The sequence below is a fragment of the Nycticebus coucang genome, chromosome 5 (genome assembly GCF_027406575.1).
Source record: "Nycticebus coucang isolate mNycCou1 chromosome 5, mNycCou1.pri, whole genome shotgun sequence".
Classification (NCBI taxonomy): domain Eukaryota; kingdom Metazoa; phylum Chordata; class Mammalia; order Primates; family Lorisidae; genus Nycticebus; species Nycticebus coucang.
Window position 1 is genome coordinate 42,913,576 of NC_069784.1, and position 14,118 is coordinate 42,927,693.

At 36.1% G+C, this 14,118-nt stretch overlaps 1 protein-coding gene and 1 pseudogene across 3 annotated transcripts in view; both read right to left on the reverse strand.

Annotated features, from left to right (window-relative positions):
• ST7L (suppression of tumorigenicity 7 like) overlaps positions 1 to 14,118 on the reverse strand; it is an 87,158-nt gene that overhangs the window by 23,674 nt on the left and 49,366 nt on the right. For all 3 annotated transcript variants that reach the window (XM_053591860.1, XM_053591861.1, XM_053591859.1), the window contains 5 exons: positions 8,285 to 8,439; positions 5,396 to 5,493; positions 5,016 to 5,130; positions 2,238 to 2,310; positions 1,377 to 1,479 (listed from right to left, as the gene is read on the reverse strand). In XM_053591860.1, the coding sequence (XP_053447835.1) occupies positions 1,377 to 1,479; positions 2,238 to 2,310; positions 5,016 to 5,130; positions 5,396 to 5,493; positions 8,285 to 8,439 (544 nt within the window). The remainder of the gene's footprint in view (positions 1 to 1,376; positions 1,480 to 2,237; positions 2,311 to 5,015; positions 5,131 to 5,395; positions 5,494 to 8,284; positions 8,440 to 14,118) is intronic.
• On the reverse strand, positions 2,866 to 2,953 carry LOC128586978 (uncharacterized; annotated as a pseudogene).

The window sequence follows — 14,118 nt, forward strand, 5'->3', positions numbered from 1 at the left end:
AACAAAAAACAAAAAATACCCCCCAAAACACAAAAAACCCACCACCAACAAATACCAATATGCCAGAATCACTACTCTTGCACTTTGGGGCCATCATTAAGTAAAATAAGGATTCTTTAAACACCATCACTACAATACCACAACAGTCAATCTGGTAACCAACTAGGCTACTATGTAACAGGTAGGTAACTAGGCAGTGCAGATATGCTGGATCAATGGAAGAGCCATGTGCTTGCTGGCTGGAGTACAAGAGCACTAGATTTGCTACAAAGAATGGTAATTTAAAATGTACAAATTGTTTATTTCTGGAATTTTCCATTTCATATTTTCAGACCAAGGGTGACCAAGAGTAACTGAAATTGCAGAAAGTGAAACTGTAGACAAGCAGGGGACATCTGTATTTATATTTATGGGACTAGTGTCAATGAAAGAATGGTATGTTGACTCTCAAATCTTTGATTTCAGTAATTTTCTTAACCATAACTTTACTCACTCTAACAGGCTTACAACTTTCTCTTGGAGATTATCTTTGAGAGGTTAATCTCTTTATTATAGCTCTTTAATCTAGTTTCCAGATTCTATTAATACACACTATACTGGTATCAAAGCTATAATTATACTTTGTAGTAAGGGCATCTATTCTTGAAAAGTCTATGCTTGGGTGGCGCCTGTGGCTCAAGGAGTAGGGCGCCAGTCCATATGCCGGAGGTGGCAGGTTCAAACCTAGCCCCGGCCAAAAAAAAAAGGAAAAGTCTATGCTTCCTAACATTGGGCTTGTTTGCAAAACCTGAAATTTAATCTTATGTGATAACATATCAAGATTAAACAATAATTTGTATGACTGCAGAGTGTACAATATAAAGATAAAAGAAGCAAATATATAGATTCATCTGGGACTAAATAAACATCAATTCAGCACCAGTTTTTCTGGGAACTTCCACATCTGTTTCCTATCATTGATTATTTTAATCTATTTGTCTTCAGTTTCTGTCTACCCAGCCCTAGTTCAAAACCTAGGCATTTGTCTAGAAAAAGCTTTTACAGTAAGAGAAACTTTCATTTAATGATCTTTTATTAAGATCAAACCATTTGATTATTTCTTCTCTTTGATTCTTCTTCTCTATAGCAAAGAATAACTATGTGAATATAGTTCAAATTATATTTGATAGCAATTACAGAGCATATAGTTAACTGTTGCTCCTACTCACATTTCTAAATGCCTTTTAACATCCCCTTAAAGGATAATAAAAGCATGAAAATATAGCAGACTAAAACAATTCTGAGCCAAATTATGGCAACCCAAACTATGGTCTATGTACTGCCATCAATTTGATAAATTTAAACAAAAGTAGTATTTTCACCATAAAATTTCTTACTTTTGGAACATGAGGATTAAATTCCACAGCTCTATGAATTGCTTCCACAGCATTAATTTCTGCTGTGCTTAACCCTCTTCTAGAGGCTGTTTCTGGAGAGAATCTGTAAGAAAATCACAAAGAAATGAATATACCAGAAACTTATGAATTTAGCCCTGTGAATCAAAGAAGTTTCTGATGATGGCCAAAGACAAAGCTAGATGACTACTAAAAATGAAGTAAAGCCTTTGGGGTCAACGTATAAGACAAGGCAGCATAAGGAATAAAAATCTGCAACCTTCAGAAATCCACTGAAGGCACACGTTGGGAAAGGTAATAAAGTAATAAATGCTGCACAGGGATATTCAGAGAATTTAATGAAATAGAAGTATATTCATATCAAATTCTCATCTGAGAGGAAATAGACTGACCATTCCATTCTAATCCTTACCTATGATAAAAGAAAATGGTCACTAGTTGGTTGGTTTCTGAATATTTTATCTGTAGAGTAAGAGAATTCTTTAAAGGCAGCCAAAATACAAGGAAAGCAAAGTAACTTAGAGTTATAATCTAAGAACAAACAGATAACATAAACCTATTTCCCTCCCACACACCTTATCGTTATCATCATAGTTGTTACTGTCCACGTATACTTCCTTTCTAGATACTGCTTTAGGCATTCAACACACATAATTCTCACAGAGCCACCCTATGGTTGCTCTTTCCACTACGTGCCCTAAGAAGTTTCAAAGCCCTAGAACATCAAGGGTTATTCCAAAGAAAGGGGGGGGGGGGAAACACATTGTTTAAAAAGTTAGTGGAGGAAAAACAACATTGAGTGTAGCAGGCTTTCCAAATTTTTATAGTTTTTATAGCACTTACTTATCTGAAACAGTCCTTGTCTTCAATAGTGCTGCTGTATAACAGATAGCTGCTGACTTTGGAAGGCTTATATCTATAAAAATAATTATAAATGTAAGAATTACAAAAAAATCTTAAAATAATTTTTGTAAGAATAACTCATAGTGGCAGTGCCCGTAGCTCAGTGGGTAGGGCACACGCCACGTACACCAAGGCAGGCTGGTTTGAACCTGGCCCTGGCCTGCTAAACAACAATGACAACTGCAACAAAAAAATAGCTGGGCGTTGTGGCGGGTGCCTATAGTCCCAGCTACTCAAGAGGCTGAGGCAAGAGAATCATGTAAGCCCAAGAGTTAGTGGTTACTGTGAGCTGTGATGCCACACACTCTACCAAGGGTGACAAAATGAGAGTCTGTCTCAAAAAAAAAAAAAATAAAATGAAATAACTCAGTGCAAATTCAACAGATGTATTATAGTAGGAGAAGCTTCCAGACACCTAGTTGAAAAATCTGAGTTTGAATCTTGATTCTATTTACTAGCCATACATCCTTGAGCTGGTAGCAACTTCTTTGATCTCAGTTTTCTCTTCTTAGAGAATGGTACTTTCCTGGCAGAGATTAAATTATGTCTATGAAGGCTTTTTTTTTTTTTTAATATGGAACGTTTCACAAATTTGCGTGTCATCCTTGCACAGGGGCCATGCTAATCTACTCTGTAATAATTTGTGTTTTTTTTTTTTTTTTTTGCAGTTTTTGGCCGGGGCAGGGTTTGAACCCACCACCTCCAGCATATGGGGCCGGCGCTCTACTCCTTTGAGCCACAGGCACCGCCCTATGAAAGCTTTCTACACAACAGTGAAAAGTGCTCAACAAATGTTTATAATAATCTGCTTACATTATACTATTCAGGAAAAAAGGCATAGTATAATTAGAAATATATAAAACCTCTACTTATCCATAGAGAAAAATCAAGATTGGAAAAAAAATTAAAATATTTAATAATAGTTAAATTCAGGTTGATTCAACCAAGACTGATTTCTTTTTCTTCTTAAATTTTTGTATTTGCTTCATTTTCTTAGATGATTACTTTTTATAAAATAAAAACAATCTAAAGCTATAAATAAATTAATGATATAAAGGCTTTTTAATTTTTTTCTGAGATTGAATCTCACTTTGTCACCCTTGGTAGAGTGCTGTCGCATCATAGCTCACAGCAATCTCAAACTCTTGGGCTCAAGCAATCTTCTTGCCTTAGCCTCCCAAGCTATTTTTAGCCACAATACCCAGCTACAAAACCCAGCTATTTTTTAGAGACAGGGTGTCACTCTTGCTCAGGCTGGTCTCAAACTCCTGAGCCCAGGCAATCCATCCACCTCTGCCTCCCAGAGTGCTGGGATTACAGGCATGAGCCACCGTACCCAGCCCTAAAGCCTTTTAAAAGAATGCCCAAAATAATGCTATCAGAAGAGTAAGACTGAAGAATTCTCTTGACATTTTTGATTCCAGAGTTAATTCCATTTTGATTCTAGTCCTATGAGTAGCAAATGGAGAGCAAAGGTAGTAAGTTTGCTTTCAAGTTCTTAAGGATTCTAGAATGGCAAAAATCAGAACTCATGAAAATAATGAAAACACAGAAGCATATCAACTTAAAGATGCTTTATTAGTTTCAGTTTTATTTTATTTTTAATGAATCAGGTTCAATTCTGATTTTTTATATGGTATTGAGTTCCTAAGCTTGTTTAGCACAAGTATAAGGAGCCATCAATCCAGTAAGTTACATGTGGAAAGAATTTCTCACAAATTTCTCCATGGGCCTCTACTATTCTGAAGCACTTCCTAAGAATTCCAGATGTTTAAAAGAAATGAACTTCTCTTTCCAAGTATAACACACTTCAAACTTTCCATGTCATGGGGATTCTCATGCTAATGGGTAAGAACATGCAAGTGTGAATAAGTGACCTATATATGTTCTGTTATAGTCACTAATATGAACAGAAAGGTTTCAGCTTGGGGTTAAAAGCTGATGCCACACTCAGAATGAGAAAAGGGTTATGCGGCTTTAAAATTCTCTCAACTTCATTTTTAGTAAACTGGCATTATTAGTTATAATAATAAAAAATAACCAATGTATTGAATTATTAATATGGGAAGACAAGTGAACTAAGAAATGGAATACTTGGATTTTAAGTTCAGGTTTGCCTGGGAGGCCTTAGGCAATATTTTAACCTTCTTGAACTCCAGTTTTCTCATTTAGTAATTGAAGACAGTAAAAATACTCATCCAACCACATCACAGTATTACTAAGGATCAGATGAAATAACAAATTACACTTTGTAACTAAAAAGCATTGTATAAATGTTATTTTGAATTACTTTTACAAGCACATACTGCTAACAACTTCTGTTAGCCTTCCTTGACACTCCAAAACAAATGAGGTACCTCCTATGAGCTCAGCAACCATACTTTCCCATTATCTTACCTAACATGCTGTTGCCAACGTAACTGCTGCTCATGTGTCTGTATGTCTCATAAACTGTACATGTTATGAGGGTGAGTTCATATTTTCTTGTTCACTGTTGTATTCTGAACACTTCCCTCATGTTAAGCACTCAATTGAAAAACATATATCTTGACAGAAGAAAGATACTCAATAGTAACTTATACCTATGCATACTAAATATGTATAGGTGGAAAGAATGGAAAGAGAAACTCAGAGAAATACTAGAATATGATCATATTTATACGTAATTGGAAGAAGAATATTGTAACCATGCTATCAGTTAAGATAAAAATGACTCACCATCATATTTTGCTAGGACTGCCTGAACATCTGCATAGGCCTGTAATTCTAAAAGTGATTCTAAGAGATTTTCATGGATGTTCAACATGGTAAAAGGAGGAAATTCTTTCATCAACTGTATATTAAAAGGAAAAAAAGATTAAAATCATAACAAAGGAACTCAATAGAGCAAAGCCAAATTCATTCAAGTAGAAATACTTATTTCTTAACAAAACTATGAAGATCTAACCCTTAATAAATACATATATATTAAATATCTTGTTGTAAAAAGTACCGATAAAAAAGCAGTGATTCTTCTTTAAAATAACTGTCAACTTATACTATATTTTGGGGGTTTTTTTAGGAATAAATACAATAGTCTAGCCATTAAATTTACTTACATCTCTCATTATTTTTACTGCTTCTCTTATTCTTCCTAATTTTCTTGCACACATTGCCAATCTTCTTTTAATATATACTAGTACATTAGTATCTCTCCCTATTTAGAAAAACAAAAAAATGACACAGCTATCACTTTTGTATTATGGCTTGCTATCTCATTAACATATTACCCATTAATTTTAATTGTTTACCATAGAAGATTCAGTTAAAATTAAATGTGTCAAAATGGAAGAATATTGATGTTGAATTTGGGTGGCATTGTATGGTTGAGGTTTTCTATATTAAAAACTTAAAATATAGGCTAGGAACAGTGGCTCACACCTGTAATCCCAGAACTCTGGGAAGCCGAGGTGGGCGGATTCCCTGCGCTCATGAGTTCGAGACCAGCCTGAGCCACAGCAAGACCTCATCTCTAAAAAAACAGCTGTGAGTTGTGGCAGGCACCTGTAGTCCCAGCTATTTGGGAGGCTGAGGCAAGAGAATCACTAAAGCCCAAGAGTTTGAGGTTGCCACAATCCCAGGCAGTCTACAAAGGGTGACAAAGTGAGACTCTGTCTCAAAAAAACAAACAAAAAAAATCCTGAAAATGTACGTCGAATTACTTTTGCCTCTAATAGTAGTTAATCTTAGTATATACAATCCATGTACAATGAATAAGTTCATTGTAATACTAATAGAAAAGGAACACATTAACAGAAAATATAATATTAACCTATGATTTTAAGTGTACATAATTATTTTAATATTCTTTATTGTTTTAACTGAAAAACAAAAAATGGCCAAAACAAAATTTCTATGGCTAATACAAACTTTTCTAAATAGTATAATTAACTATAAAACTACTTCTAGAAAGAACAAATATTTTTGTAACTATCTCATAGCCACATTGAGATTATACAAAGACAAATGGCATGACTTTTTACAGATATATTTTCGTTAGTTCCAGGGTACAAAATTATATATTTCCACAGTTGTGTGTTATAAAAACATGCATTAGTAAAACATATTGTATACATCTCAGTATTTAGTGTAGAGAGAAAATATATGAATTCTAATTTTCACAAAAAAATTTAGAACTTAACTGCTAGCAGATAATACATTATATAAACTTATTTCAATTTCTTATCTAGTATCTACCAAAACTATGAAACTACCAAAACCCTCTGGCCACAAAAAAAGCATGAAGCACCAGCACCGCTTATTCTAACCTGTTTGGTAAAAGTGTCTCAATCATTAACAGGGATAGTATACCTAAAAATTGATAAAAAAGGACCTCAATTACTATGGCCTATCTGATCCCAAACATATCACAGAGAAAAAAGTTAAGCAAAGAAAGAATCAACATCAAGTGTGAGGTTGAATTTTGTGCTAAGAATCAGATGGTATGCAAAGGTCCACTCTGGGGCACTATGCACAGATGAACAGTGTGAAGAATAACCAACTGATGTATCTCTACTGTTTTTTAGACTAAGGATGAGAATAAAAGTAACAGCTACTTATTATCATCACTAGAAGTCTCTCCTGAATGCTGGATATTTTTGAATTATGTTTCTCCAATGACCAGCCCAATTCTTCTAGGAAACAAATTACTGTTAAGTCTCAGAGCAGCATATCTCTCAATAAACAGAGCAGATTTCTTCCCTTCCAGGGTTCTCTGGCTAATACATATTTCTGTCTTGCCAGTTTATAGATAATTACAAATAGATTAGTTTTATGGAAATTAACCTCTAAGGTTGGGTGGGGTGGCTCACGTCTGTAACCCTAGCACTCTGAGAGGCCGAGGTGGGAGGATCAACTGAGTTCAGGAGTTCGAGACCAGCCTGAGCAACAGCGAAACCCCATCTCTACTAAAAAAGAGAAAAATTAACTGGGCATCATGGAGGGCACCTGTAGTCCCAGTTACTCAGGAGGCTGAGGCAAGATAATCACATGAGCCCAGGAGTTTTGAGGTTATGTCACCATTATGACACCATGGCACCCAGGGGGACAGAGTGACTGTCTCAAAAAAAAAAAAAGAGGCTAGGAGCAGAGGCTCACACCTTAATCCCAGTACTTTGGGTAGCCAAGGTAGGAGGATTGTTTGAAGCCAGAAATTTGAGACCAGCCTGGGCACCAAAGTGAGACCTTGTCTCTAAAAAAAAAAAAATTAGCCAGGTGTGGTGGTATGTACCTTTAGTCCTAGATACTCAGAAGGCTAAGGTGGGTGGATTGACTGAGTCCAGGAGTTCAGGATGCAGTGAACTATTTATTGATCATGCCACTGCATTCCAGTCTGGGCAACAGAATTTGACCCTGTCTTAAAAAAAAAAAAAAAAAAAGCAAGTGGCAGCACCAGTAGCTCAGGGCGACAGCCACATACACAGAGACTGGTGGGTTTGAGCCTGGCCTGGGCCTGCTGAACAACAATGACAACTGCAACCAAAAACTAGCCAAGCATGTGGTTGGTGCCTGTAGTCCCAGCTACCTGGGAGACTGAGGCAAGAGAATCACATAAGCCCAAGAGTTTGAGGTTGCTGTAAGCTGTGATGCCACAGCACTCTACCGAGGGCGACATGAGACTCTGCCTCATGTACTCAGTACTAATTATGAAGCCAGTAGACAAACCAATGCATGCCCACACAAGAGAAAAACTAATTCGAGTTGCAAGAAGGGAAGACAAAAGCAAATTGTTGTGCTCCCACCTAATGGGCACAGTGTAAGGATATATGGCACACCTCCTGGGTGCGGGACACAACTGTAACAGGGACCTTACCTAACGCAAACATTGTAACCTAATCATTTATACCCTCATACTAATCTGAAATAAAAAAATAGAAATTAAAAAAAAAAACATACAAGAGGAAATTGCAGAGCTAAAGGATAGCAATAATCAGTTCAAATGTGCTTACTCAGTTGAGCTTCATGCTGAGGGCTTTGGTGCTGACACTGCTGTGACTGCTTATAAATTGTTTCTCCAGCCTTGAGTGCCTGTTTAAATAACCTTTCAGCATCTACAATAGTTGTTGCTTCTTCCTCAGCCAGTAGAACATATGCAGTGGCACAGCTATGAAGAAAGTAAGCAAGGTAATTTTAAGAAAAATGGTGAAACAACTGTTTGCTCTTGGGTATGTCCCTTTGCTCTATAACACGTTCCCCTAGGCTTAACCTACACTTTTCATTGCTTAAAGAAAAAAAGAAAACTTTATTAAATATTTTAACTTTTTAGGGGCATATTGATACATTCTTTATGTCTAATTCCACAATTTTTTTCCACTCTCTCATCTTTCCCTTCTCCTCATTTTTTATTTCTATTTCTATTTTCTGACTCTGTCTTACCTTTTCTTTCTTTCTTTCTTTCTTTTTTTTTTTTTTTGAGAAAAGGGGAAGGAAAGAAAATATATAGGGTGTCCACAAAGTTCGTGTGGAATTTACAATGTAAAACTTTTTTTTTTTTTTTTAAAATACAGAGTGTCACTTTATCGCCCTTGGTAGAGTGCCATGGTGTCACAGCTCACAGCAACCTCCAACTCCTGGGCTTAAGCAATTCTCTTGCCTTAGCCTCTGGAGTAGATGGGACTACAGGCGCCTGCCACAATGCCTGGCTATTTTTTTTGTCTGTAGGTTGGCCGGGGCTGGGTTCGAACTCACCACCCTTGGTATATGGGGCTGGCGCCCTACCCAATGAGCCACAGGCGCTGCCCTACGATGTAAAACTTTTTAAAATTGGACACAAACTTAATGGACACTCCATTTAAAGAATTATCTGAATAAGTTGTTCAGGGCATTATGCACTTTTGTGGTCATACTTGCCCCCAGTCACTATACGCTTCATAATATTCATCTCATGGGAGGAGTTATAGGAGAGAGTAAAGATTGAGAAGACAGTTCACTGGCCATGTAGGCACACTTAACATCTTACTCAGAACCCTATTTCAGGACTAGAGCTGTTTTCTCAAACTCAACTATTCCCTTTGCATGCTTCCCCATCCTCTCTTGGACTTACCCACAGTAGTGCGCATCATGATATTCCTGGTTCTTAACTCCAGTCTTTCTTCCTACACTTCTGCTCTCACTCTTCATATCCATGCTTACTCCCAAGTTTTCTTTTCCTTATCCCACTAAAACACAGTTTCTTTGTATCTTTTAAGTCAACAACTGGCTAATAATGTAAACTATTAATTAATTTTGGGGGGAGGGTGGGGCAAAAAAAAAAAACAAGTTTCTCTTTCAATTCCCAGAAATAATAAGTCTATCTCTTCGGGGGACAATGTCCTAGTTCTGATTTATCTAAGCCTACATACTGTCCAATATTGTAGTGGCTTGAAATGCGGCTAGTCCAAACTGAGATGCGATGCTAAGTATAAAATGCACACTGGATTTTTAAGACTTAGAAGAATGTAAAATATTTCGTTAATAATAATTTTATATTAATTTTAATATTTTAATTATAGCTAAACAAAACATTACTCAAATAAATTTCACCTATTTCTTTCTAGTTTTAAATGTGACTATTAGACAATTTAAAGCTACATACATGGTTTGCATTATACAGTAGAACCTCTGTAAGTTGACAGACCAAGGGACTGTACAAATTGATAAACATATGGAAGTGTTCAACATAAGGAACTAGGCCTGCTGTAATGATACAGACATGTGGTGGATGTCCAGTCTATGAAAGTTAGGTTAACTTAAGGAAGTGGTCAATGTAAGGAGGATCTACTGTACTTCTACTGAATAGTGCTTATCTAAATAAGAGAAGAGAGAGATTATTGATAAAAATACAAGGCTAAGCATGAAACAAAAGTGATGGCAAGATAGCTATCATCAATTGGGGACAAGAGAGTCTTTCACATAAGGAAGTGTAAATTATAACATTTCAGCATCCTTCAAATAACATCCTAAGTATATGATAATTTCATAAGTCAATAAAGATTTCTCTATTAATTACACTATATCCTCTGAAGCATCAGATACACTGCTGCTTTAAACACTAGGCTTCCATCAATTCAAATGCTTTTAAGTAACCATAATAAAAATCCTTTTTAAAAGATATAGAGGGGTATAAATTGATGCAGTAGAATAAAATATAAACATAATTTTAAATTATAGTATAGCTACATGGTGAAGAGAAATTGTTTTCCTTGAAGCTTTCTTACATTTGTTTAAAAATGTTAAGATAAAGGAAATGAATTATATGAATGAATACCAACTGAATCTTACTTTGGGGAATGTTATTTTTTAAAATTGAAATGAAATTCACAAAATGAATTTTATTACTTACAGCACTTTAAAGTGCATATTAATATATTTTTAATACATTCACAAAGTTGTACAACTATCACCACTATATAATTCCAGAACATTTTCATCATATCCTCCAAAAACTCCACATCTATTAAGCAGTCACTCACCATCTTCCCTGCTTTCCCAAACCTCCATAGCAATCACAAATCTATTTTCTGTCTTTTTCTAGTGTCCTTTGATGCATAAGATTTTAATTTTGAGGAAGTCTAATTTATCTTATTTTTTTTTTTATTGCTTGTGATTTTGGTGTCATATCTAAGAAACCACTACAAAATCCAAGGTCATGAATATTTACTCCTCTGTTTTCTTCTGAGAGCTCAAGGACCATTTAGGTCATTGATTAATTTTAAATTAATTAGTGTGTATGATGTGAGGTATAAAGGTATAACTTCATGCTTTTAAATACATGGCTATCCAGTTGTTATAGTATCATGAGCTGAAAAGACTATTCTTTCTTCCATTGAGTGGTCTTAGCATCCTTTTCAAAAATCAATTGACAGGCTTGGCGCCTATAGCTCAGCTGCTATGGCGCCAGCCACATACACAAGAGCTGGTGGGTTTGAACCCAGCACGGGCCTGTCAAACAACAATGACAAGAACAACAACAAAAATAGCTGGACGTTGTGGTGGGCGCCTGTAGTCCCATCTACTTGGGAGGCTGAGGCAAGAAAATCACTTAAGCCCAAGAATTTGAGGTTGCTGTGAGCTGTGACATCAGAGCACTCTACCAAGGGTGACATAGTGAGACTCTGTCTCCAAAAAAAAAAAAAATTTGACAATAGATGTCTGGCTTTATTTCTGGATTCTCAATTTGAATCCACTGATCTAGGCATCTATGCTAGTGATTTAATTACTATAGGTTCATAGTAAGTTTTAAAATTGGAAAGTGTTGAGTCTTCTAACTTTATTCTTCTATTTCAAGATTGTTATTATTATTATTATTATTTTGAGACAGAGCCTCAAGCTGTCACACTGGGTAGAGTGCTGTGACATCACAGCTCATAGCAACCTCCAATTCCTGGGCTCAAGCGATTCTCCTGCCAAGTAGCTGGAATTACAGGCACCTGCTACAACGCCTAGCTATTTTTTTGGTTGCAGCCGTCATTGTTGTTTCAGGGCCTCTTGTGATTCCATACAAATTTTAGGATCACCTAGTCCATTTCTGCAAAAAAGATAACTGGAATTGTGCTAGGAATTACATTGAATCTAATTACATTACATGTAATGTAATCTGTAAATGTCATTAAATTACTGACAACCTAATAATGTTAAGTCTTTCAATCTATGAACATGGAATATCTTTCCATTTTTTTTAGTTTTTTACATTATTTCAACAATGCTTTGTAGTTTTCTGTGTACAAGTCTTGCACTTCCAAAGTAATTTAAGCTTTCTTTTCTTTTCTTTTTTAGCACTTGCATATAAACAGTTTATTTTTTCTTTTTTTGAGACAGAGTCTCACTTGTTGTCCTGGGTAGAGTGCTGTGCCATCATAGCTCACAGGAACCTCAAACTCTTGGGCTCAAGCAATTCTCTTGCCTCGGCCTCCCCAGTAGCTGGGACTACAGGTACCTGCCACAATGCCCGACTATTTTAAGAGACAGTGTCTCGCTCTTGCCCAGGCTAGTCTCGAGCCCATGAGCTCAAGGCATTCCACCCGACTCAGCTCCCAGAGTGCTAGGTTTACAGGTGTGAGCCACCGCGTCCAGCCCATATGAACAATTTTGCATTACATAAATCTATACTATGGCAGAAACAGACAGTGTAAGATAAGGTAGGTATATGGCATTTGGCTTTTGAGGGTTTAGGTAAGCTAAGGGTTGGAAGTCACTTGATCACTCTGAATCTGCTTGTTTAGTTTTTAATCACTGACCTATCGATCTGTACCATTTTTTATTTGTACAAATTTATGGGGTATGTGTGCAATTTTATCATATGTATACATGGAAGTCAAGGCTTTTAGGGCATCCATTGCCCAAATAACATACATTGTACCCATTAAGTAATATCTCGTCATCCTCATCCTCCCCCTATCTCCTCACCCTTTCCAGTCTCCATTTTCCAGCATTCTACTGTCTACATCTATATGTACAAATTTTAGCACTCAGGAGTGAGAACATGTGACATTAGACTTTTTATGGCTGGTTTATTTCACTTAAGATAATGACCTCTAGTTCCATCCATGTTGCCACAAAAGATGTGATTTCCTTCTTTTCTTGTGGCCGAATAGTATTTCCTTGTGTGTGTATATACATATATATCTCACATTTTCTTTCTTCATCTGTTGATGGGCATTTAGGTTGATTCCATACCTTGGCTATTAGGAATAGTGCTGCAACAAGCATTTAAGTGCAGGTATCTTTTTAATATACTGAATTCCTTTCCTTTGGATAAATACTTAGTAGTGAGATTGATGGATTATTTGATAGTTCTGTTTTTAGTTTTTTGAGAAATAGCCATACTGTTTTCCACAGTGACTCTACTAATTTACATTCCCTTTCACAGCATATATGAGTCCCCTTTTTTCCACATCCTTGCCAGCATCTGTTATTTTTTGTCTTTTTAATAATAGCCTTCTGACTGGGGAAAGATAATATCTCATTGTAGTTTTGATTTGCATTTCTCTGATGATTAGTGATGTTGAGCATTTTTCATACACTTGTTCTCCATTTGTATGTCTTCATATAAAAAATGTATATTCTTTTGCCCACTTCTTTGTTATTTTTTTTTATTAAATCATAGCTGTGTACATTAATGCGATCATGGGGCACCATACACTGGTTTTATAGACGGTTTGACACATTTTCATCACACTGGTTAACATAGCCTTCCTGGCACTTTCTTAGTTACTGTGTTAAGACATTTACAATCTATATTTACTAAGTTTCATATACCCTTGTAAGATGCACCACAGGTGTAATCCCACCAATCACCCTCCCTCCCCTCTCTTTCTCCCGTCCCCCTATTCTTAGGTTATAACTGGGTTATAGCTTTCATGTGAAAGCCATAAATTAGTTTCATAGTAGGGCTGAGTACATTGGATACTTTTTCTTCCATTCTTGAGATACTTTACTAAGAAGAATATGTTCCAGCTCCATCCATGTAAACATGAAAGAGGTAAAGTCTCCATCTTTCTTTAAGGCTGCATAATATTCCATGGTGTACATATACCACAATTTATTAATCCATTAGTGGATTGATGGGCACTTGGGCTTTTTCCATGACTTAGCAATTATGAATTGGGCTGCAATAAACATTCTATTACAAATATCTTTGTTATGATGTGATTTTTGGTCTTCTGGGTATATGCCTAGTAGAGGAATTATAGGATTGAATGGCAGATCTATTTTTAGATCTCTAAGTGTTCTCCAAAGATCTTTCCAAAAGGAATGTATTAATTTGCATTCCCACCAGCAGTGTAGAAGTGTTCCCTTTTCTCCA